At 37.9% G+C, this 21,973-nt stretch overlaps 9 protein-coding genes across 9 annotated transcripts; 4 read left to right on the top strand and 5 right to left on the bottom strand.

Moving 5' to 3' along the window:
• Nucleotides 1-36: 36 nt before the first annotated feature.
• On the bottom strand, nt 37-1,681 carry Idgf5 (Imaginal disc growth factor 5). The gene is made up of 3 exons (XM_018104783.3): nt 1,458-1,681; nt 770-1,330; nt 37-717 (listed from the first exon to the last, which is right to left on the bottom strand). The coding sequence occupies exons 1-3, from the start codon at nt 1,579-1,581 to the stop codon at nt 71-73; spliced, it is 1,332 nt and encodes a 443-aa protein (XP_017960272.1). The 5' UTR covers nt 1,582-1,681; the 3' UTR covers nt 37-70.
• Nucleotides 1,682-8,453: 6,772 nt separating this feature from the next.
• Nucleotides 8,454-8,791, top strand: LOC108653896 (bomanin Short 3-like). Its single transcript, XM_018104810.3, has 2 exons — nt 8,454-8,621; nt 8,694-8,791. The coding sequence occupies exons 1-2, from the start codon at nt 8,546-8,548 to the stop codon at nt 8,762-8,764; spliced, it is 147 nt and encodes a 48-aa protein (XP_017960299.1). The 5' UTR covers nt 8,454-8,545; the 3' UTR covers nt 8,765-8,791.
• Nucleotides 8,785-9,136, bottom strand: LOC108653898 (bomanin Short 6-like). Its single transcript, XM_018104813.2, has 2 exons — nt 9,062-9,136; nt 8,785-8,980 (listed from the first exon to the last, which is right to left on the bottom strand). Exons 1-2 carry the CDS (start codon nt 9,111-9,113, stop codon nt 8,910-8,912), a joined length of 123 nt encoding a protein of 40 aa, XP_017960302.1. The 5' UTR covers nt 9,114-9,136; the 3' UTR covers nt 8,785-8,909.
• A 1,044-nt stretch (nt 9,137-10,180) lies between these two features.
• Nucleotides 10,181-10,566, bottom strand: BomT2 (Bomanin Tailed 2). Its single transcript, XM_089261726.1, has 2 exons — nt 10,468-10,566; nt 10,181-10,407 (listed from the first exon to the last, which is right to left on the bottom strand). Exons 1-2 carry the CDS (start codon nt 10,523-10,525, stop codon nt 10,241-10,243), a joined length of 225 nt encoding a protein of 74 aa, XP_089117852.1. The 5' UTR covers nt 10,526-10,566; the 3' UTR covers nt 10,181-10,240.
• Nucleotides 10,567-11,635: 1,069 nt separating this feature from the next.
• LOC108653899 (bomanin Short 3-like) lies at nt 11,636-12,226 on the bottom strand. Its single transcript, XM_018104814.3, has 2 exons — nt 12,013-12,226; nt 11,636-11,943 (listed from the first exon to the last, which is right to left on the bottom strand). Exons 1-2 carry the CDS (start codon nt 12,062-12,064, stop codon nt 11,876-11,878), a joined length of 120 nt encoding a protein of 39 aa, XP_017960303.1. The 5' UTR covers nt 12,065-12,226; the 3' UTR covers nt 11,636-11,875.
• A 1,825-nt stretch (nt 12,227-14,051) lies between these two features.
• BomS2 (Bomanin Short 2) lies at nt 14,052-14,585 on the bottom strand. The gene is made up of 2 exons (XM_018104812.3): nt 14,373-14,585; nt 14,052-14,277 (listed from the first exon to the last, which is right to left on the bottom strand). Exons 1-2 carry the CDS (start codon nt 14,428-14,430, stop codon nt 14,198-14,200), a joined length of 138 nt encoding a protein of 45 aa, XP_017960301.1. The 5' UTR covers nt 14,431-14,585; the 3' UTR covers nt 14,052-14,197.
• A 1,184-nt stretch (nt 14,586-15,769) lies between these two features.
• Nucleotides 15,770-16,456, top strand: BomBc2 (Bomanin Bicipital 2). Its single transcript, XM_018104807.3, has 2 exons — nt 15,770-15,970; nt 16,029-16,456. Exons 1-2 carry the CDS (start codon nt 15,910-15,912, stop codon nt 16,394-16,396), a joined length of 429 nt encoding a protein of 142 aa, XP_017960296.1. The 5' UTR covers nt 15,770-15,909; the 3' UTR covers nt 16,397-16,456.
• A 35-nt stretch (nt 16,457-16,491) lies between these two features.
• BomBc1 (Bomanin Bicipital 1) lies at nt 16,492-17,056 on the top strand. Its single transcript, XM_018104808.3, has 2 exons — nt 16,492-16,685; nt 16,754-17,056. The coding sequence occupies exons 1-2, from the start codon at nt 16,613-16,615 to the stop codon at nt 17,005-17,007; spliced, it is 327 nt and encodes a 108-aa protein (XP_017960297.1). The 5' UTR covers nt 16,492-16,612; the 3' UTR covers nt 17,008-17,056.
• Nucleotides 17,057-18,231: 1,175 nt separating this feature from the next.
• BomT1 (Bomanin Tailed 1) lies at nt 18,232-18,707 on the top strand. The gene is made up of 2 exons (XM_018106088.2): nt 18,232-18,388; nt 18,459-18,707. The coding sequence occupies exons 1-2, from the start codon at nt 18,322-18,324 to the stop codon at nt 18,614-18,616; spliced, it is 225 nt and encodes a 74-aa protein (XP_017961577.1). The 5' UTR covers nt 18,232-18,321; the 3' UTR covers nt 18,617-18,707.
• Nucleotides 18,708-21,973: the final 3,266 nt, after the last annotated feature.

Below are 21,973 nucleotides of genomic sequence, written 5' to 3'. Positions count from 1 at the left end.
TTTTATATTTTATATTTTATAGAAAAAAACTCTATTTATATATGTGGAATCTCCTTTATTTCTGAACAATTCACAATTTATATTTGATGCTTCTTAGTATGGGAAACTTTTCGCCCGCACATTGGCCTCGGAAATCATCTAGGGACAGATCGTGGAGGGCCACACCGCCCAAGCCCTTGGCTCGGACAAAGTCGGCCTTTATCGCCGCCGTGGTGGGATCCTCGTAGCCCACCAAGATGCCATTCTCGCCATTGTCGTCAGCCGCTCGATAGGCATAGATGCCGAAACGCTTCGTGGGATCGCCCACCTTGCGCAGATGGTCAGCACTGGTGTCCATGCCCTGGCCGAGATGACGTTGCAAGAGATCACAGATCTCTGGCCAGCTTAGCAAACCGGGCTGATTCGTCTGCTTGCCACCGGGAGCTGGTCCCTCCGTGTCGGCAATTGGCGGAAATCCAGTGATGCCCGAATCGCGCGACATTTTCCACGAACGTCCGTAGGTCGTAATGCCGATGATCAGCTGCTGTGCATTGGCCGTGTGATTGAGCCAATACTGTACCTGCTGGTTAACATTGTGCCTAGGATCGCGTTCGTACATGTCATACAGTGGAGCCGGCAGATCCGCTTGCTTGGGATCCCGTTGCGGGGTCTGGAAATCGTAGGTGCCCAAATTGACAAAGTCCACGAAGCTGAGCACCGATGGTATGTCTATGAAGACTGCGGCAGAGAATGAGGAGAGCTTTCAGATGATATTCCATGGGGTACTTACGCTCTGCATCCACATGTGGCAGCATGCTGAGCGTCAACAGTTTGCCGTTGCGCTGCAGCTCCAGTCGCAGCTCCCTGACAAACGAGGCGAACTGCGCCTTGTGCTCCTCGGCCTTGGGATCAATGGAGTTGCTGCTGAACCAGCCCTTAAACGAGGTCCACGCGCGCTTCAAGGCGCCCTGCTGCTGCTTGGGCTTCAGCAGCGGGAACTGCCAGGCCAAGTCCAAGCCTTCGAAGCCATACTTATTCAGCTCCTCTTGAACGCTGGCCTTGAAGCTGTTGCGATGCTCCGGCTGCTCCAATAGGCTCAAATATTTAACGCTATCCGGCACGCCCTCAGCATTCACATCACGCCCACCGCCCACGGAGAGCAATATACGCAAATGTGGATACTTCCGGCGCAATGCTGTAATTTGACTATAATGCTGGCGATTATAGCTGAGCTCGGGATTCAAACTCTTGATCTTAAAGCTCTCCGCATCGATGCCGGCATAGCCGTAAATCAGATAGTTGCAAAAGCCTAAGGCGGGCTCCAGTTCCTGCAGTGAAAGCTGTGCGGGACCTGTGAAACAAAACAAAAACATGAAGCAATGTATATGAGATAAATATGTATATGTATTTGTGTGGTATACGTGAAATACCCCCGTTTCACCCTGCCGCTTGGCATACATAGATTAGCTTTTGCTCACCTTCACGCACAAAGCTCGACGAGTCGTAGTAGCAAACGAGCTTGGCCACGTCTGCTTGGCTTGGCGGACAGCTATCCAGCCAGAGCAGACCAGCTAACAGGAATATCCAGCCTTTAGGCAACATATGGGCGTGTGTGTGTGTGTGTGTGTTTGCAGAGGAGAACAGTGTGTGTGCTTGCTTTGACTTGGGTTTAGAGACTGTCAGTCGCTGTAGCTGAACTGTCGCTGATAGCATGAATCGAAAAGACTTGAGACTGAATCCAAAAACAGTTCAGTGATAAGGCGTGCAAGGGAGATGGCAATACATTGATTATTGTCGACTAGAAGTTGTGCACTAATTGGTCTTTGTCATAAATCAGAGTGTGTATGTGCGTACGCTGACTGAACTTACATGTAAGGAGAGAGAGATATATATATAATAGCTTTTCATCAATTTTTCACGCTCGAAGAGACAATTTTCCAAAACACTGAACAATTTTAGCTATTTATCTATGCAACAGCAAACAATTACTCAGTCACTTAATAAGTCAATCACTTGGACCAGGCAGTCAGGAAAATGCGTATTCAACTCAGTGGCTCATTCAATCTGTCGGTGCATTAGTTCAGCAGTCAATCAAGTCTGATATTGAGTCAATCATCAGTCAGCTAGTTTCTTAGTTAGTCAGTCAACTAGTTCAGTGAATCAGTCAGTCAGTCAATCAGTCTGTCAATCAATCAATCTTCAGTCAATCAGTGCTTTAGTCAATCAGTCAGTCAATCACCAAGGCAGTCAATATGTCAGTTAATAAGTCAGTCAGTTAATAAGTCAATCAATCGGTATATCAGTTAGTCAATCACTCAGTCAATCTGTACTTCAGTCAATTGATCAGTCAATCAGTGTGTTTATCAATCAAACAGTAAATCAATCAGTTAATCAGTCAATTGGTCAGACATTCAGGGCCTCACTTAGTCAATCACTTAGTCAATCAATACTTCAGTCAATCGATCAGTCAATCAGTGTGTAATCTAATCAGACAGTATTTCAATCAGCCAATCAGTTAGTCAATCACTCAGTCAATCAGTACTTGAGTTAATCGATCAATCAATCAGTGAGTTTATCAATCAAACAGTAAATCAATCAGTTAATCTGTCAATCAGCCAGATATTCAGGGCCTCAGTTAATAAGTAAGCACTTTTACTAATTACTAAGTCAATCAACCAATCAATGAGGCATTGGTTGAACCACTTGAACCTCCACTTAGCTAATCAATTGCTTAGGCAGCCAAACACCCAATCAATCATTTAGTCAGAAAGCTAGCTAGTTAATTGACTAGTAAGGCTATCAATAAATTTAATATTTAAAGCAGTAAGTTTCAAGCAATCAGACTTTATTAGTCAATCACTCAATCATCAACAGTTACTCTGTTCCACATCATCAACTCAGACACCTTACTGAGCGCATTAGATAGTCATTTAGTTAGTTCATCAAGCTGTTAATCAGTCCATCAATCAGAGAGAGAGAGAAAGAGAGAGAGAGAGAGAGAGAGGGAGAGAGAGGGAGAGAGAGAGAGAGAGAGAGAGAGAATACTATACTTTTCAGTATAGACTTTGACAATTTCTATATTGAAAGGATATTATTCACATTTATGCGCATATGTATCTGTCCTTGTCTGTATGTATGGCATGATTATAATTGCTATATATTGCTCTGCTTTCAGCTCTATCACATATCAAAGAAAACTTAACCAGTTTCAATATTCAATTAGCTCATATCAACTTTTCACTTAGTCACATTTGGGCTTTTGTCAGTGTTTTCTCGTTAGCGCGCACAGCTGCTTAACAGCATTTCAATTAGGAAGTGTGATTAAAACATCAAGGCTTAACGCATTCCTGGGCTTTACACATACACATACACATTTATATATATACATACATGTAGGTGTATCTATGGCTAATGCAAGACAACCACCAAAAACGCAAATCCCCAACTCGACAAGGAGCAGATTGAAATGGATTTCAGTGGGTTATGTCTAATGGGGTTGTGTGGTTCAGAGTGAAGTAGGCTTTGCTCTCACATACTCATCCACCCACACACACACACATACACACACTCCTACATATATATAGAGCTGTCATTAGTTGCTGTCGCTTTTGCCAGCGGCGCTCTTTGGCTCTTGTCTCTGGCTCATGTCACTTTGACGCCATCACACCTACACATAAAGCCAACAACATACCATCCCCCTAATATGGCTTGCCATCACGCTGCCGCACCCACCCCTGGCTACCCCCTAGGCTGCTAACGCTCCTCGCTATTCCCAGCTGACAATAATGTTTTGTGCCCAGCTTAAATACATTAAAGCATTCGCTGTCTAACATACAACATGGCAAATGATGAGCCACACTCACACACACACACACACACACAGTCTCACCCACACACACAGCAACTGGCACTTAAAACGTGCTGAGTGTCCTTTAGAGGCTTTTACGTCTGCCCTCGAATGCTTTTGCCCAGTTGATTAGCAATTTCGCTCACGTGGCGCTATTTGTTGGCTTCACTGGGCGTCACTAAGGCTGGTTAGGGGCGTGGCAATTGTTGACTGTTGACTGTTGGCCTTTATAAAAACAATTTTATTTTGCATGCTTTCTTTGGCGTGTGTGTGTGTGCATATCTATAAATATATGTATGACATGTTCATAGCAAAACATTTTCCCATTTCATCATCCTCATTTCCTCATCAATTTGGCTTCCTTTTAGCCAGCTTGTTGCTGCTTGGCCTGAAGTGTTTAACCAAATCCTTTGCGTAATTACTCAGCAGCGACTACAAACTCAAACTCAAACTCAAACCCTCGACTCGAATCGCACAGCTCAGCTCCTGCCTGGCTGCTTAAGCGCCAGCCTTATCCTTTCTGTCTGTCTTTAATAGATTTGTCCCTAGGGCCAAAGGCACAAAGGCGAACGTAAAAGGCATTTAAAATCTCGCCCCATCCAGGGCGGTTTTTCATAATGTTTTCATTTTGACTGTAGGCCGTTTAAATGTTTTATGTTCTGTGGCTTAAGGCAAAAACTCTAAATACGTATACGCCCAGTGCGACGCGCCTAAGAGATGCAACAAAAAACTTCCGATTCCGTTTGTCAAAAAAATAAACATAAATTTTATAGAATGCCAACGCATAAAAACCACACACACACACACACACACATGCACACACTTACTGAAAGCCATAAAACTAACCACAAAAATGAACACACACATATGCACACACACGCACAACAGCAACAACCGCAGGGCGTGGCAAATCAACAGAATATTTCATATATATGGCCAGGCACAGACGCCCTAGCAAAACTGCACACATGCTCATGGACACGCCCACAATTGCCCATACACATACACATACATCATACAGACACACACACACACACACACACACACACACACTGACACACTCCACAGGTTGACAATAAAACTCTGGTCGTAATAATAAACTAATAGTGCCCCAGCTGCCAAGAAATGCCTCTGACTATCTTTTGTTCTGCTGCCGCAGTCAACTGTTATGCATATAGAATACATACATACATATGTACAAGTCCATATATGTATGTGCATATATAAAGTATGTAGATATATTGCATTAGAAATATATGTATATGCACAGACTGAGCTGCGTCTATGTAATAAAATGGGGCATTGCGGACTTTGTGATGGATAAACTGTATGGGAAAAGTTTTAAGGAATTAGCGTAGTCTGTTATGGTAATGTAACAGCAGCAGTCAGTTAATAACAGTATGTTAATTGTAGATGTTAAACGTAGAGAAGGTATCTAGTTGACTTCTTGTGTAAGCCACACAAAATTATTAATAAAATAAAATATATAATAATAAATAAAATATGTATTTATGAGAACAAATATTTATAAAATTAGCTGTATTAAAATTCAATAAATCTGCTTTGAAAACTTGAATAATAAATATGGTAAATGAGAAATTAAATATAAAATATGGTATACCATTAATAATTGAATATTTAGGATTGGTAACTTACCCTAATTCATATTTTTGATACTTGCACGATACTATAAATTCCTTTTTACATATTCCATTTGAATATGAAGGACTCCATACTTCAGATTCCATAACTGACTCCATATTCTATAAGCGATAATATGTAATCTATAATGTGTAATATTTTATGATTTGCATTTAATTGATTAAATTTTTCATATCCGACAGCCCAAACCTCATGTTTTATATTTCTTACTTCACTACCTTTCCTTTTCGATATTGCAAATTAAATATTCTATATTCTTTATTCCTTATTTCATACTTTATATTCCATATTAACTCTCCTCAATCTTAATTTCATAAACAGTACAGAATCCTGTTTATGAAATTAAGATTGAGGAGAGTGAATATGGAGAGTCAATTCGAGTTTCAATTTTAAGGCTCCCGTAGTTCAAATTACATATTTTATAAATGTATTTCCACATTTAAAATTCCATTTCTGGTTTCCATATTTTGCATATCAAACTTACAATTCCATATTTTAAATTTCTGTTTCATTCAATTTCAGTTTCATCTCATGAACTCAATTCCCTCACAGCTTAAAGCGCATTGCTGCTTCGTCTTAGCTCGCCCTGCCTAGAAGCACACACACACACACACATACATACGCATTCCCGACTCTGCCTGTATCTAACTCTCTGTGTAACAGCTTTTGCCACTGACATATTTGTACACACAAGCACACACACAGTCACTCACCTATACACACACACACGCACACACACACACATATGCTCAACCTCTATTCGTATATGCACACTCATGGCATATTTTCACACCAGCTTAAGTAAATAGGCCCTAGCTTTCTTAGGCATAGCTGCCAGCACACCCGCTTATTACAGAGCCCACCCCACCCCCCAACACCCCAACACCCACACACACACACACATGAAAACAAAGCGTTGGCTAATGGTTTTGCGAGCTGGTGAAGTTCCCTCACGGTTGTAAGTCTTTAATAGAGCTGACCTGCCCGTCGTCGATTGGGTGATTAACTTTTTGGGCAACATCTGTTGACTGGGTGGTTGTGTGTGTGTGTGTGTGTGTGGGTGGTTTATTTGGCGTAATTAAATTGTTAACGCACACGTGTCGTCTGTTCGCCGCGTTGGCTTTGGCGTATTTATGCATGTGCATGGGTTCATTTAAGCGTAATGCTTTTTACATTGACAAATGTGGCAGCAGCAGCAGCAACATCCACGCTAATCCACCCAAAGCCAAGCTGTGACATATACACAGACTGAGAGAGAGAGAGAGAGAGAGAGAGGAGAGAATCAGATATAGTGAGTGAGATAGCATGTTTCATTCCCATATCCTTTTTGTGTGCCCCTCCCCAATTCCAGTCTCTGATTTCAGTTCACTTTGCATGGCTTACGCCCTTGGCTGGTGTTTTTAATGCTTCATTGGCTTAATTGCCAACCACACACATGCATACGCACACACACATACACACTGATACACATGCCACGCAACTCTTAGCCAACGTACCTGAATTCAACCACAAACACGTTCATATAGCTTTTTACCAGCCCAGCTCGTTGGCCCTGTTCAAACTTTTCTAAAAATTTCTCTTTAAGGGTTTTTTTGCTTGGGCTTTAAGATTTCTTTGCCCTAAGAAATATGTTCTCAAAAATGATAATATATGCAAATGCTTTATGAATATACTTATACTCTACTTATACTCTACTTATACTCTACTTATACTCTACTTATACTCTACTTATACTCTACTTATACTCTACTTATACTCTACTTATACTCTACTTATACTCTACTTATACTCTACTTATACTCTACTTATACTCTACTTATACTCTACATATACTCACATATACTACGATACTAGCTTGATAGATTTTATTTAAAGTTAGAACGGAACAACATAGTACCATCGAATGCATATCCATCCATCTATAATTCATTGAAGTCAGCAGTCTTAGGGTCTAGAAGTATCAATTTTGACTTGTTACATTTCTAATAAATTCACAATCATTTCCAACTGCCTAATATACCTCATTGAACTCAGCTATTATTGACTCTACAAACTCGAAATTTGTTTTATAAACTCTAATACATTAACAATCATTAGCCATCATTGCGGTTGCTTTATATATCTCAATGAACTCAGAGGAAACACCAAATTAGGTATACTGTGTCTTGTCAATGTAGTTTATAGAATTCTTTAAAAAAAAAAATTCCATATTTAGATCTTAAATTTTTACATAATATTTCATAGTCTTTCATACCCAACTTGGTGTTTATCGCTATGTAAAAATAATAATAAAACTGATTTGATTACGTCTACATAGTTGCTATTAAAGGTATTTCAATATACGCATTTAATATATATATGTTTACATATGTATGTATGTATCTGTCAGCTGTCTATGTAATGACTATAACAAGTTGAGCTGATAGCAGGTAAATGCCTTGTGCATGAATGAAATGCATTTGCAATAAACTAAAGACAGTTCCGACTTGGTGTTCGACTAGTTTATACCCTAACAAAGCAGCTAAAAGGTGAATGCAATGAAAGATGATGAGAGACAGAGAGAGAGAGAGAGAGAGAGAGAGAGAGAGAGAGAAAGAAAATAATAGATAGAGCTAGTATGAATCATTTAACTATTCCTCTCATTCGCTATCCGTCTCACTCACTGTTTATTACATATTAAAATCCTGATCAAATACCTTGTAGAGTGTCAAAGTCAGCTCGATATTATACAAATGCCTGTTATATTTATATTAACAAAACATAATTTACTCTATATAATCAATAAGAAAAGCCATAGCCGTATGATCCCTGCCTTGGGCTTATCAGATTTTAGACTTTCGTCGACCAAATAGCTAACCTAGCTATGAGTCTATCTCAGCATGGACACAGATTAAACAAGTGCGCATTTCAATTACATGTTTATTAATAAAGGGGGGGAAAAAAAAACTATATAATCATAGTAGTTGAGTCAAACCTCAGATCGGTATCGCTATAAAAGCGACTCGTCGAGCAGCTCCCACAAACAGTTTCGTTTGAAAAATCACAACAAGAGCAAACATGAAGGAATTGTCGTTGGCTTTAGTGCTCTCTCTGTCGTTGGCTGTAGTGCTGTCTCTGCTGGTCCTGGCAAATGGTAAGTGCCAGTCGGGCATGTCCCAATCGAATAGCCCAATTATAGTTAATTTCAATATGCATTTATTCACAGCTAATCCGCTGCATCCGGGCAATGTGATCATCAATGGCGATTGCAAAGTTTGCAACATTCGAGGCGATTAATAAATGAATAAAAATCAAAATATTATATATGTGTTTTTTTTATTTCAAAGTCAAATAATGTACAGAGTTGCGTAAACGAATTTTCTAGCTCAGCATTTTTTTCTTTATTTGACAATTTAAGTATAAAATTAAAATTGAAACTGCTTCAGCCTCCGTGCACATTGCAGTTGATGCAATGTCCATTGATGATCACATCTCCAGGTCTCAGAGGGCTTGCTAAAAAGACACAGACAGAGAGAGAGAGAGAGAGGGAGAGATTAAACAACAGTTCATAGAACTCATTCACACTCTACGTACCACTGGCCAGTGCCAAGAAACCTAGTAGAAATGCAATCGATAGAATTTTCATCTTATTCCGAGTCAACCTCGCACTGAACTGAAGCAACTGACATCACCTTTCCGACTTATATAGCTCAATAGGCAACTGTGCAGCTCGTAGAAATACATGTGTATATGTCTATGTGTATACTATATGGTTGATAACAGTTCAACGAAAAGAGATTGCTTGGGAAAATCCGTACAACTGAATATATGCAAAATATTATGTATTTTTCTGTGGGGTGCTCGGGTGAAGTGAATAAAAGAGAGAGAGAGAGAAAGAAATTCATATTGATGGAGATAGAGCGATAGACAGACCGAAAAAGAGGCATAGAGAGTGACAGAGCGATACGACAGGAAAAAATAAAACATAAATGCTAAAATGAACTAGAGAGGGATCTAATAAATGCAAACTAAATACCCTATACATAAATAAGACAAATTCGTATTATTTTTTTAATATATATTGAAATCTTTATTTAAAAATATTTTCATTCAAAACTGACTATTAACGAACAAATTTGCTTATAAGATAAAATAGAAGTCCAAAGCCCACAGCGCCTGATGTCAAGGCCTGACTGCCCGAGGCAGAGATTGGAACAACGATGGAATCGTCACCTTCTGGTCGATTGCAATCGATGCATTTTCCATTGATAATCACCTTGCCAGGCGTGGCTGTTGGTAAACATTTATAATAAATGAACTGAACTGAAGCAACTGACATCACCTTTCCGACTTATATAGCTCAATAGGCAACTGTGCAGCTCGTAGAAATACATGTGTATATGTCTATGTGTATACTATATGGTTGATAACAGTTCAACGAAAAGAGATTGCTTGGGAAAATCCGTACAACTGAATATATGCAAAATATTATGTATTTTTCTGTGGGGTGCTCGGGTGAAGTGAATAAAAGAGAGAGAGAGAGAAAGAAATTCATATTGATGGAGATAGAGCGATAGACAGACCGAAAAAGAGGCATAGAGAGTGACAGAGCGATACGACAGGAAAAAATAAAACATAAATGCTAAAATGAACTAGAGAGGGATCTAATAAATGCAAACTAAATACCCTATACATAAATAAGACAAATTCGTATTATTTTTTTAATATATATTGAAATCTTTATTTAAAAATATTTTCATTCAAAACTGACTATTAACGAACAAATTTGCTTATAAGATAAAATAGAAGTCCAAAGCCCACAGCGCCTGACGTCAAGGCCTGACTGCCCGAGCCAGAGATTGGAACAACGATGGAATCGTCACCTTCTGGTCGATTGCAATCGATGCATTTTCCATTGATAATCACCTTGCCAGGCGTGGCTGTTGGTAAACATTTATATGATATACAATATATAATATAGGGTATTAACTTCCAATTACCGCAAACAGCAGCCAAAAGGCAGCCCAAAAGCAGCAGCTGCAATGCAATTGATTTCATAGTCACAGCAACGATTCCACACGATCTGAATCGTAGTCGTCTATATCATGCACTTTTTATAGAGAACAATTTACAGATTCCATTTGATTAAGACTAAAGTCAACTGGGCATGCTCTCATCACAGCAGAGATAGTATTGTCTAGGTATTTCCCAGCCAATTTGATCTCTGTGAACTCTGTCAATCGGATGAATGAGAAGTAAATAAAATGAAAAAATATATTAAAAAAAAAAAAAAAAAAAAAAAAAAACAGAAATAAAACATATATATTTTTAGATGATTTGAAATAATATACTAATATACTAACAAGTGTAGATTATATAAAAAATGATGCGTCTAGAGATACGCTCTATTATTGTGTACACATACAATCTGGAGATAGATAGAGATAGAGATAGAGATAGAGATAGAGATAGAGATAGAGATAGAGATAGAGATAGAGATAGAGATAGAGATAGAGATAGAGATAGAGATAGAGATAGAGATAGAGATAGAGATAGAGATAGAGATAGAGATAGAGATAGAGATAGAGATAGAGATAGAGATAGAGATAGAGATAGAGATAGAGATAGAGATAGAGATAGAGATAGAGATAGAGATAGAGATAGAGATAGAGATAGAGATAGAGATAGAGATAGAGATAGAGATAGAGATAGAGATAGAGATAGAGATAGAGATAGAGATAGAGATAGAGATAGAGATAGAGATAGAGATAGAGATAGAGATAGAGATAGAGATAGAGATAGAGATAGAGATAGAGATAGAGATAGAGATAGAGATAGAGTTAGAGTTAGAGTTATAGATGGAAGAAATCAAGCACTAAGACAGGTAAATGGACAGAGAGAAATCTAGAGGATGACCTTTAGAAATATCTGCCTCTTTCTTCCTCCCTCTCTCATTCATTCTTTCTCTTTCTGGCTCCTGTTCAAGAAAAGTGAGGAAGCTTTTACATATCTTATACCAGCTGAATGATACCAGAAACAATATGCCCCGCTCAGGCTTATATATTTTACGAGTATACGATTGAATAGTCTGTGGAGTGTTTGTTACATTCTTTTATTTTTAAAATTTAAAGGCTTAAAATGAAATGTGTAAAAACAAATTGAAAACAGTTTTGTTTAAAATATTTCCATTTTTCGTTGTATTTTCTATTTATTTGCTTAAAAAAGGCATTAAAAGGTATTTTTTAACATATTGTGGTATTCCTGCTGTAGTTGTACTTAAATGCATAATATTGAACATATTTGAAACTAAATTATTTTTGTCTATTGCCATTGTGGCTAAGACTGCGGCAGCCGCTGCTAGAGTTGTTCATGCTGCTGCTCCTGCGTCAAGGACCTGAGGTCGAGCCTTTAGGCACGCACATTGCACACTTTGCAGTCGCCGTTGATGATGACATGGTCAGGACTGAGTGGGTTAGCTGTGTTGAGCATTGAAGTTTATTTAGTTAAGTGTTCGATTGCTAAATCTCTTGAATAGTTCCACTTACCACTGGCCAGAGCGAGCAGGCCGAGCAGAAAGGCGAGCGACAGGAATTTCATATTGATTCGGTTTAGATTTTGCTATTGCCCGACTGCTGTGAAGACTCTAGAGTACTTGCGATTGCACTGATGCCAAACGACTTGGCCAGCCAGCCTTTTATAGCAGTCGCGCTCAATGTGTTTTTCTGCCGTGTAATCAACTGATACGGGGACTGCAGCTGGGGCTGGCACTGGGGCAGCTAGAGCTTTGAGCTCGGGTGAATTGGAATTGCCCAGTGTCGGGCTCAGGCTAGAAAAATTCCCAATTGCGTTGCGAGATAGCCTCAGATTTTACTCAATCAATCAAAAAAGTGGACTATCTATATTAGATGGACCCGTGAGAAACATAGAGATATATGGATGTATTATATACATATATTTATTTGTGAGCCTCTTTCTTTTATCCTTGTTATCTTCTTCTGTTTTTAGCTTCATCTATATCTCTCTCTCTTTCTTCGACTTCTTCTCTAACTTTGTCTCATTTTCACTTTTGTCTTCCACTTCCCATCTTTCATTTAATATATCTCTCTAGCTCTCACATTCTCTCATTCGTTTTTATCGCTCTATCATCTCTATCAAAATCTCAAAAATGCTCCTTCTCTCGCACTCTGTCTCTCTCTCTCTCTCAAAATCTTACTAACTCTCTATTCTTCTTCTCTCTCTCTCTCTTTCTCTCAAAGTCTTACCATCTTCTCCTCTCTCTATCTCTCAAACTCTCTTATTATATATATATCTCTTTTCCTTTGTATCACTCCATTTTATTACATCTCTTTCTCTCTCTCTCCCTCTATTCCCCTCTATCCCACTTTACCGTATTGATGTATAACGCTGACCTTAAGTTCAATTCTCATTATAGGGTATCTCTCTCATGCATCAGGCATCCATTGCATTGTTTTATTTGCTGCACTTGTCTCTGTTTACATTCGAAATCGAATATTCAATATCAATTGCGACGTTCGAAGCGTGGCGCCCCACAGTTCTATATGTTAATTAACTGAATATCTTAATACATTTCCGACAAAGCGCTAAAACGTGTTTGATATCCAATCGCTGCTGTTGTTGTTTTGATTGAAAAACAAGTCGAAACATGCATAAATTCCAAGAAAAATACAGTGCAAATGCAGTTCTATAAAACTGATTTCAATATTTATAGAGAATAGTCCAATTGTTAAAAACAGCTGAAGATATGACGTGTTGCGTCTGTATATTAATTGGCATAATCATTGTTAAGCGTGTAAGACTTTGACTGATGTATGTATGTATATTATATATTTTATAGGGTATGTAAAAAACTTGGAGCACCGATGACGTAGCCTATAATGCGCATTTCTAATAGTGTTGATAATGGGTCTATGTAGAATGCTTATAGAGTCTGTACAGCCTTCAGCTAACTGTTTACGCAATTTTGAACTACCCTGTAAGTAGTTATTGCTATGGGGTATACCAGGCACTAAGTGGAGCTATGACAAATTATAATTTTATGATATGGACATAAGATAATGTTAAATTTAAAAATATTTCATATACTATATATAGCAGAATTATATATAGATAATATAATTAATAATAGCATTACATAATATATCGTTTGATATGATTTTGTATATCATAATAAAATATTTTCCATACGCACAAGACAGGGTATATATTAGTCGAGTATTGTAAATATTTAAAAAATAATAACAATAATACAATATAAATAAATATTACTGTCTGTTAGTTTATTTTTATTGGCTGTCTAATCCTACAACTTTATAAATCAATGCAGGCTGAAAAGCTTCGAACTGTTTACAAATCAGATGAAAAATATTATAGATTTATTTTAAAAATGTTTGTATGTATATTTTAATTAATATATGTGTGGTTTGTTAAATTGTATATATGTACATACATTTCTTGTTTTATCATAATAAACATTGATTCATTAATAATCTCAAGTTTCGCAGCTGTAAAAATGTTTCCTCATATAAGATTTGGAATTTTTGAATAATAAAAACTCTATGTTGGCTTTTAGTTTTTCATAGTAATTATTATATATTTTATTTATATGCCTAAGTTGATTTTGAAACGCAGTGAGTACATAAATATATTGTGCCAAGCAGATTGAGGTAAGCTAGGAGGGGCTGAGCCGCAGAGGAAGGCCTTTGGGTACGTCTATTTGCCGCCATGGACATTGCAGTATTTGCAATCGCCATTGATGACCACATTGTCTGGATCGGGCGACAATGGAACAGCTAAAGTGAGAGAGAACAAGAGAGAGAGAGAGAAATATAGAAATATATTTAGTTAATACATATATCCCATTCTGATCTGAGCATTTGCTACTCACCATTGGCCAGGGCCAAGAGACCGAGCACAAAGACGGTGACAACTGAGAAAAATTTCATGTTGATTCGCTGTTGTTGATTGTTGATTCGACAGAGTTGAACTGATGCTGCTGACAGCTCAGCTACGATCTTATATTCTAGCTGGGCTAAGCTGCAATGCCATCGGGAAATTCACAGAGCTCAGCTAGAGGCGAACGATCGTACGGGAATGTGGAAATTCCCAGTTGTAAGCCGTGTAGACAGACGGTGCAAGCGCATTGCTTATCACAGTCGCTGGGGCTTTTCAAGTTTTGAGCGTTAGATCTGTATAGGCAGTTGATATGCTGTTCTGCGTAGCATTTTCTTTGTTATTTGGAACTTAGTTGAACTACTTTCCTGGAGGATAAATATTATACTAAGGTAATACGATAGAAGAGTGAGCATCATTATCATTATCAGTCCTTTTCATTACCCCTTCATTTGTCTATTTCTTTTTGCTCTGTCTCTCCCTTTCTCTTTCTTTCCAACCATATGTCTGTCAACCGTTGCTGTCTTTCGTCTACCTATCTCGCCTTGCTATCATTCAATTTATCACTGCCTCGCTTTCTGTGTCTGTCTCTGGCCCTCGCTATCCCTATTTCTCACTCTCCTCTCTGTCTATCATTCTATCTATCTCTCTCTCACTCTCTCTCTCGCTTTCTCTGTCTGTATATGTATCTGCCTCGTTTTTCGCTATCTCTATCTCTATCTCTATCTCTATCTCTATCTCTATCTCTATCTCTATCTCTATCTCTATCTCTATCTCTATCTCTATCTCTATCTCTATCTCTATCTCTATCTCTATCTCTATCTCTATCTCTATCTCTATCTCTCGCTATCTTTGCCTCTCTCTCGCTATCTTTCCCTCACTTTCTCTCATTCTCTACCACTCTCTCTTTTCAACTCACCCTTAAACAGCAGATTCTCTCTCTCTCTCACTCTCTCTGTCAATCTCTCTTTCTGATTTACCCTCTCTCAGCAGATTCCTCTACAGTCCTTTCCTTTCCAATCTTTCTATCTTCTATTAACTTCTATCTACCATCCTTCTATTTTACTTTTAATTAATCATATATATTAATCTATATACGCATTTAACGATATATGTTTTATTTAGTATATATACTGTATATGTATATACATCATATACATTCGTAGTGCAATCTCCTAATCAGAACATGAAACGTGTCGCGAGTTCAGCTTTGTTTAACAGTTGTCGAAAGCTGTTAAGGTATTGATAATCCGGGCAATTCCACATAATATAGTACATAAATAATATTTAAATATATGTACATATATATTCATATAGTATAATCACATTTCTAGCATATACAGTTTATGTAACATATTCACTTTGTATTTAGTATTTCTAGCATTGGGTCTACGCTGAGTGGAGGGCAATCTATCGATAGCTCCAGCTGAATCTCTATCTCGATTGTGAATCGCGCACGATTCCAGGCAATTTAACCCCCTGGAAGTTAGTATAAAAGATCCATTACAACGAGCAGAGTTGAACGGAAGAAAATGAGGTGCCTGACGCTGCTCGCTCTCTTGATTGTTGCGCTGCTCGCGACCTGTGCCAGAGGTGAGTCAAGTGCCACTGGCATACGATAAGGAATTACGAATGGTAACTGCTCTTCCAGCTGGCAAGGTGACCATCAATGGGGCCTGTGTGGATTGCCATAGGGATGGCGCGACAACACGCCGGCCCAGCTCATCGCGAGCTCCTCCCACCACGCCCAAGTCCAAGTCCCGGCCGAAGAGCAATAAGAACTCGGATGAAGATGATCTTGATGGCTGGATGCTGAGCCAGGACAGCCATGGAGCGCAGAGTATATGGCGAGGCGGTCGCCACAGAAGGCAGATCTATCGACAGCAAATTATCACTGATCCGGGTCTAGGCAGCGGAGGTGGCTGGTCAGGTGGCCGTGTGACCACAATCAATGCACGTGGACGTCCCGGCACCTATGTGCATAACGACGATTGCGTCGGCTGCAACATAAACGGCTAATGGGCCATGTAATGGGCGGGAGGTTACATCCAATAAATATACTCTCCAGTTCCAGCTAAAGCAATACCAAATAGTTGTTGACCTTGTCTAATCTAACCGGTTGCAGCTTTGCCTCTGGGTAATTCCCCAGCACCGTCTATGTAATGTATATGATAAGCAACTCAAAGCCGTCCAAGCTGTATATAAAACCGTTCCGTTCGTCTCATTGCTGAACAGATGAGATTCACATTTGCAATGCGCTCATTTGCCTGTGCTCTACTCTTTGCTGCTCTGCTGGCCATGGCAACAGGTAAGCATTAACAGCAGCAGCAGCAGCAGCAGCAGCTAATCCTCTATTTCTGTATCTGCTCACTTCAGCTGCTGTTGTCATCAATGGCGTCTGTCAGGATTGCTCGCCGCCCAATGCTGAGACTCTAGTGGTGGGCGATCGGGTGTACAAGGGTCGGCCGGGCCAAGGCACTGTCTATATTAATGGCCAAAATGGGCGTGGCAGTGCCAGTGGCAGGGGCGGTGACGGACCCTATGTGGTGCCCGAGGGCTACAGCGGACGTGTGCCAGGCGGCTCCTATGTCCACAACTCCGACTGCAATGGCTGCGACATTCGCGGCTAAATTTCACTGTATTTCCATGAACTGAAATAAAGCTGTGCTATATAGGGTATGTCAAGTTGTGCTTTTGATGGGTATGCAGGGTGTGCAAGGGTGAGCGGGTGTACTTATGGGGCATACATGTTTGACTAGCTGCACTTTAAAGAGCTTATGTTAGTGAAGGAAGCCAAAAAGTAGCTAAAAACAAGCTAAAACAAGCTAAAAAGAAATGGAAATTGTCTTAAAATATATAAAAATAGTTCTTAATTATTTTTTCGTAAATTATATTTATTTTTTATCTTCATTAAAAGTAAGAAGTTTGTAAAATTATATATTATATATATCATATTATAATATATATTTTACTTTAGAAATCAGCTTAAAGCAGTTGTTATTACCAATTTCAAAGACTTTTTTTAATATTAATTATTTATTTTATATTTTTATATGCAATTACTCGAAGCTCACAAGTCTTTCAGACATTCCTAGTATTAACCTAAATTTAATATAAATAAAAAGGTTAGCGCATACCCTGAAAATTATATCAACAAATCTTACAAATCTTGCCTCAATGAATTTTAAACTATGACGAATTTTTTATTTATAATAATTATTATATTAAATTTTCCAATTTTTATAAAAAATATTAAAATTCGAAAATTTGTGCATTGAATAACTGTTATATAAAGTTGTAGAAATTATGGAAATATTATACTTAATTATAATTCAATTTTTTTCTTTTTTCTTATAAAACATATTTCTTATATGTATATAAAATGTATATATAAATTATAATCAGGCTATATGTATGAATATTTAATATAATATGAATTTTATATAATATATAAAGATATAAATAGGAATTTTTATTATTTTATATGTAGATTTATATGTAGATTTTATATGTAGATTTAATAATAATAATTAATTATTATAAAAATTTTTCTCCATAACATAACATACATATATAACATAACAGATTTCATATATATTAACTATAATCATTTAATGTATTCACGTTTCTGCTTACACGCTTTACAGGGTATCTAACAGTCTCGTATGTCATATACTGACAAGAATTGCAAATACTATTAGTAATGCCCACCATCATACATGCAAATAATATTATTATATTAGGTCGTCGGGGATTAACATTCGATTCTTGGGCAAGCCCCAAGCCCAGTTTCAGTTGCATTTGCCTTTGCTTTGCTTTTGTTCAGGGGGAATTATTTTGCAAATAAATCTCTTTGCAATGATAATGCGACGACAACTGATGAGCTTCTCTATATAAGATGCTCAGCACTTAACAAATCTTATTCAGTGCTTCAACCAAACGAGATGAAGTGGTTCGCTCTGTGTGTCTTAATGCTGGCTTTGCTGGGTCTGATTGCTGCGGCGCCTTCGGGTAAGAGTTTATACATGGATAGAATATGGCAATATATAATTAATTAATTATCATTTATATTCATATTCAGGTCAAATACGTGTGCGCACCTCCTCCACAAAGAAAGTTTATGTGCGCAATGGCAATATCAAGTGGAATGGCGATTGCCACAATTGCGACATTCGCACCACCAAAAACACCGCCCAGGTGACCAGCACCAGAACCAAGCAATGGACACGTAAATGGTAAAAGGCCATTAACGGAGCTTAAGTAATTAGCTTAATTAACTAAATTACTCAAATATTTATAATTGTATTTATATATAGTCTTAATATTTATTTTTTAATTAATAATAATAAAAATGTGTCATAATATAGTTAATAAAAATATATATCAATAAATATATATATATATATCTCTATATACATATATAATGTATATAATATAGAAAGATTATGTTTAGAGCGGACCTGCAGAAAGTATGTACCGAAACTCTTTTAGAACTAAATCAAATTTTTAATTTAAGTTTCTCTCCTTTCTATATTCCTTCACTTCTATACTATTCCATTTTGCATCCAAAATTTAACCAAACTCAAGCTCAGTTCAGAGCCTAAAAGCTATAATTTATTTTCCAGACCCTGGGCTTTTTCATTACATTAATTAATTAATTTTAAGAAAATACCCAAAATAATTTTCAACTTATTCTAAGCAAGTCGTAAATCAGCCGAAGCTGCTTTGCCACTCACAGCTTTAGGCCAAGAAAATATATTTTATGGTGGTAAAAATTGCCTTCATTTGAGTATTTGGTGGTGCGATGGCTGTTGCCGTTGGTGGTGCAACCCTTTCATTTTTTTTTCTTTTGCTTTTTTTTGGGCCAAATGACATTACACGTGTTTCTTGTCTACAAATTTTTATGTGGCCTTCGCTATAAAACCTGCCGTTTCCTTGAGCTCTCTGTTTTCTGCTGCTTCTCTGCTTCTTTTTTTTCTGCTTTGAACGTGTCCTGCTTCGACATTCACGTTGCTCGCTTTTTATTGCCAAAGCACGAAGCCAAACCGCTGTGTGCCTGTAAATGACTCCCCGGGCACCTTTATATTGACTCGTAAAATTGCGACATTTAGAGCGAAAAAACCCGCCGCCAGCTACAGCTACAGCTACAAGGCGACTAAGCAAACACCACTCGACCCCATTCCTCATTCACTCAGTCGAGTAACCATCTACCCGCACTTCCGGTCGTTTGTCTTTTTGTGTGTTGCCTGCTTTTCGGCGCCGCGGCGACTTTCTTAACATTATTTCGTTTTTATTTTTAAATTTGATTTTTATTTTCCTCACAGTCGCAGCCGACAACGATTTTTATGGTTGAGTGTTTTGAACCCTCTAGTTTTTTTCCCCTCATTTTTTCCTATATACATATAACAAAGGGTAGTTTCGCATCAAAGTCAGAGAAGTCAATATATCATATATATTTATCTATTTTTACATAAATGAATGTAATTTATCTATAATTTTTCTTCTCATCATATATTTTATATTTTATCAAAATTTATTTTCCATTTTCACTTACCCACATTTTATTTTGCACAGGGTATAACCTCGGCGACTACTCCATGTTCATTGTTAGTACCCTGCTGTCATTGCTACCAGCGCCGGAAATTGACTTGGAAAACGGTTCAATGCTTGGTTTTGTTTTTTTCTTTAGGGCGTGCAGCCCGAAAAATTGAAATCGTGCATTATGTGTTGGGGGCAACGGCTATAATCGCAGCGACACGCCCTTTGGAGGCAAAGCACTTTACAACGTTCACTTTCTGTCTCGATTTTCACTTAACATTCGGTAGCGTTAATCATTGCTTTGGCATATTGCTCTTTGCTTTATCACCCCACAATGAGTAAATCGAATAAAGAGATGTCAGTGCGCTCTTGAATTTTTAATTTACTTTAATTTTATCTTCGGCGTTCGCTGCACTGCTGGGGATAAAAAAAAGGAAAAAACGGTAGTTCTGCCTGCTGTCTGCGAGAGTGCCTGAGTTTCTAAGTGCCGCTATTTCTCTCTCCTTCTCTTTCAGTTGAATATGTTTGCTTGTGTGTGCGAGTATTCATATTCTTGTTTGCTCCATTTATGTGCTGTAATTAATTGGCATACATAAATATTTAATTAAGAAATAAAGTGAAACGTCGTGAGATATGAGCGAAATGCAATTGGCCAGTGAGGTAAATAAATGGTGCGCACAAATTTAATTTATATGTATGAAGGTCAACATTATTGTAATATGCATATGAATATACATATACATATACCTATACATATATGTACATAAGCATATGCACACACAGTATTTAAACATTCACTGGGATAGCGCGCACACACACTTCCCTACACATAAATAAATGTGCGTATACATATTTATTTAGCAGGCTTAACTCCAATAGCAGACAGTAAACGAACGCAAATCCTCTCTCGCCTCATATTTTTTGCCTACAGCCTACAGTCTTAAGATGCTCTCTCTTCCATACGCACGGACAGCAGACAAGGCAGACAAAGCTCGTACTTTTGATTGTTGTTGTTGGCTTTGCTATGTCTACGTTTTACAAAGTCACAAAATCGTGTCTGCTCTTTCTGCTCAATCGGACATTTGCAATGGGCGCTCTCATTCCCTAGCCTCTCTCTCTCTCTTTACATTTTGCATATTAGTTGCTCTGCCGCTCTTCAGAGACAAGCCTGCAAATAATTAAAGCAGAAGATGAAAAATGCGCAGTTGTTGTTGTTATTCTTTTGCTATGCAACGGCTTTGTTTGTTTCCTATGATTTTGAGTTTGCTTTTGTATTTGCAATACAAAAAAAGCTTGAAGTTTCGCGCAGTCCCATTCACTGCTTAAATACACACAATGGCTATTGACGCGGCATTCGAAACTTTATTAATTTGAAATACGCCAGCGAAGGTGTGGCTCGGTTGGCAGGGTCCAAAATGATTTATTGGATTTTTGAAGAGCGCACTCGAGCGAACAATTCAATTCAATGTTCAGCGTAAACGCGCTCATAATTAATTTAATTTTTTTTCCCACACAGACATTGCGCATACGCAACGTTGGGCGACTGCAAATATGCTGGCTACAATTAAACGTACATACAAGTGTATGTATGTATGTATAAATAAAAAAAAATATATACACATATTTATGCATACATTTATTTTGGTTCTTTGCATGAAATTCTTTCTCTTAATCTACGGCTCGCAGTGAAAGTGAGCCGCAATTTATTTAACGTTCCTTTTTTTTTATTATTTAATTTCACCCTTTCAATTGCAGTGAATTTCAACCCCATTTCAGCGAGGTCCTTGTTGCTGTTGTTGTCGTTGTTGTTGTGCATTTAAGTGGCATTTTCTGTTGCACATCTCACAGGAAGTGGCAGGATGCCGTTGCAAAGCGTATGATATAAATTAATGAATAATTGAGAGGGTGAGAAAGAGAGAGAGAGAGACTGTCAGGAAATGTTTATAAAAGGCAAAAGAAAATGTTAAAGCTGTTAAAATTTGCAATTAAATTCATAAATTCATTAGGCAAATTTGCAAATTGACTTGAATATTTCATATAAATTTATCTTAGCTGCCT

The sequence above is a fragment of the Drosophila navojoa genome, chromosome 5 (assembly GCF_054131105.1).
Source record: "Drosophila navojoa isolate 15081-1374.11 chromosome 5, UAZ_NAV_1.0, whole genome shotgun sequence".
NCBI classification, from domain to species: domain Eukaryota; kingdom Metazoa; phylum Arthropoda; class Insecta; order Diptera; family Drosophilidae; genus Drosophila; species Drosophila navojoa.
The sequence above is the reverse complement of the archived record's forward strand: the minus strand, read 5'-3'. Positions and strand labels throughout refer to the sequence as shown.

Bases quoted from the DNA above. Each gene is read 5' to 3' on its own strand.
- Idgf5 (XM_018104783.3), bottom strand. From the start codon at position 1,581: ATGTTGCCTAAAGGCTGGATATTCCTGTTAGCTGGTCTGCTCTGGCTG. The intron at 1,331-1,457 runs GTGAGCAAAAGC...TTTGTTTCACAG, and splicing joins GTCGAGCTTTGTGCGTGAAG to GTCCCGCACAGCTTTCACTG. The intron at 718-769 runs GTAAGTACCCCA...TCTCTGCCGCAG, and splicing joins GCCACATGTGGATGCAGAGC to TCTTCATAGACATACCATCG.
- LOC108653896 (XM_018104810.3), top strand. From the start codon at position 8,546: ATGAAGGAATTGTCGTTGGCTTTAGTGCTCTCTCTGTCGTTGGCTGTA. The intron at 8,622-8,693 runs GTAAGTGCCAGT...ATTTATTCACAG, and splicing joins TCTGCTGGTCCTGGCAAATG to CTAATCCGCTGCATCCGGGC.
- LOC108653898 (XM_018104813.2), bottom strand. From the start codon at position 9,113: ATGAAAATTCTATCGATTGCATTTCTACTAGGTTTCTTGGCACTGGCC. The intron at 8,981-9,061 runs GTACGTAGAGTG...GTGTCTTTTTAG, and splicing joins TTTCTTGGCACTGGCCAGTG to CAAGCCCTCTGAGACCTGGA.
- BomT2 (XM_089261726.1), bottom strand. From the start codon at position 10,525: ATGAAATCAATTGCATTGCAGCTGCTGCTTTTGGGCTGCCTTTTGGCT. The intron at 10,408-10,467 runs GTAATTGGAAGT...GTTTACCAACAG, and splicing joins CCTTTTGGCTGCTGTTTGCG to CCACGCCTGGCAAGGTGATT.
- LOC108653899 (XM_018104814.3), bottom strand. From the start codon at position 12,064: ATGAAATTCCTGTCGCTCGCCTTTCTGCTCGGCCTGCTCGCTCTGGCC. The intron at 11,944-12,012 runs GTAAGTGGAACT...TGCTCAACACAG, and splicing joins CCTGCTCGCTCTGGCCAGTG to CTAACCCACTCAGTCCTGAC.
- BomS2 (XM_018104812.3), bottom strand. From the start codon at position 14,430: ATGAAATTTTTCTCAGTTGTCACCGTCTTTGTGCTCGGTCTCTTGGCC. The intron at 14,278-14,372 runs GTGAGTAGCAAA...CTCTCACTTTAG, and splicing joins TCTCTTGGCCCTGGCCAATG to CTGTTCCATTGTCGCCCGAT.
- BomBc2 (XM_018104807.3), top strand. From the start codon at position 15,910: ATGAGGTGCCTGACGCTGCTCGCTCTCTTGATTGTTGCGCTGCTCGCG. The intron at 15,971-16,028 runs GTGAGTCAAGTG...CTGCTCTTCCAG, and splicing joins GCTCGCGACCTGTGCCAGAG to CTGGCAAGGTGACCATCAAT.
- BomBc1 (XM_018104808.3), top strand. From the start codon at position 16,613: ATGAGATTCACATTTGCAATGCGCTCATTTGCCTGTGCTCTACTCTTT. The intron at 16,686-16,753 runs GTAAGCATTAAC...TGCTCACTTCAG, and splicing joins TCTGCTGGCCATGGCAACAG to CTGCTGTTGTCATCAATGGC.
- BomT1 (XM_018106088.2), top strand. From the start codon at position 18,322: ATGAAGTGGTTCGCTCTGTGTGTCTTAATGCTGGCTTTGCTGGGTCTG. The intron at 18,389-18,458 runs GTAAGAGTTTAT...ATTCATATTCAG, and splicing joins GATTGCTGCGGCGCCTTCGG to GTCAAATACGTGTGCGCACC.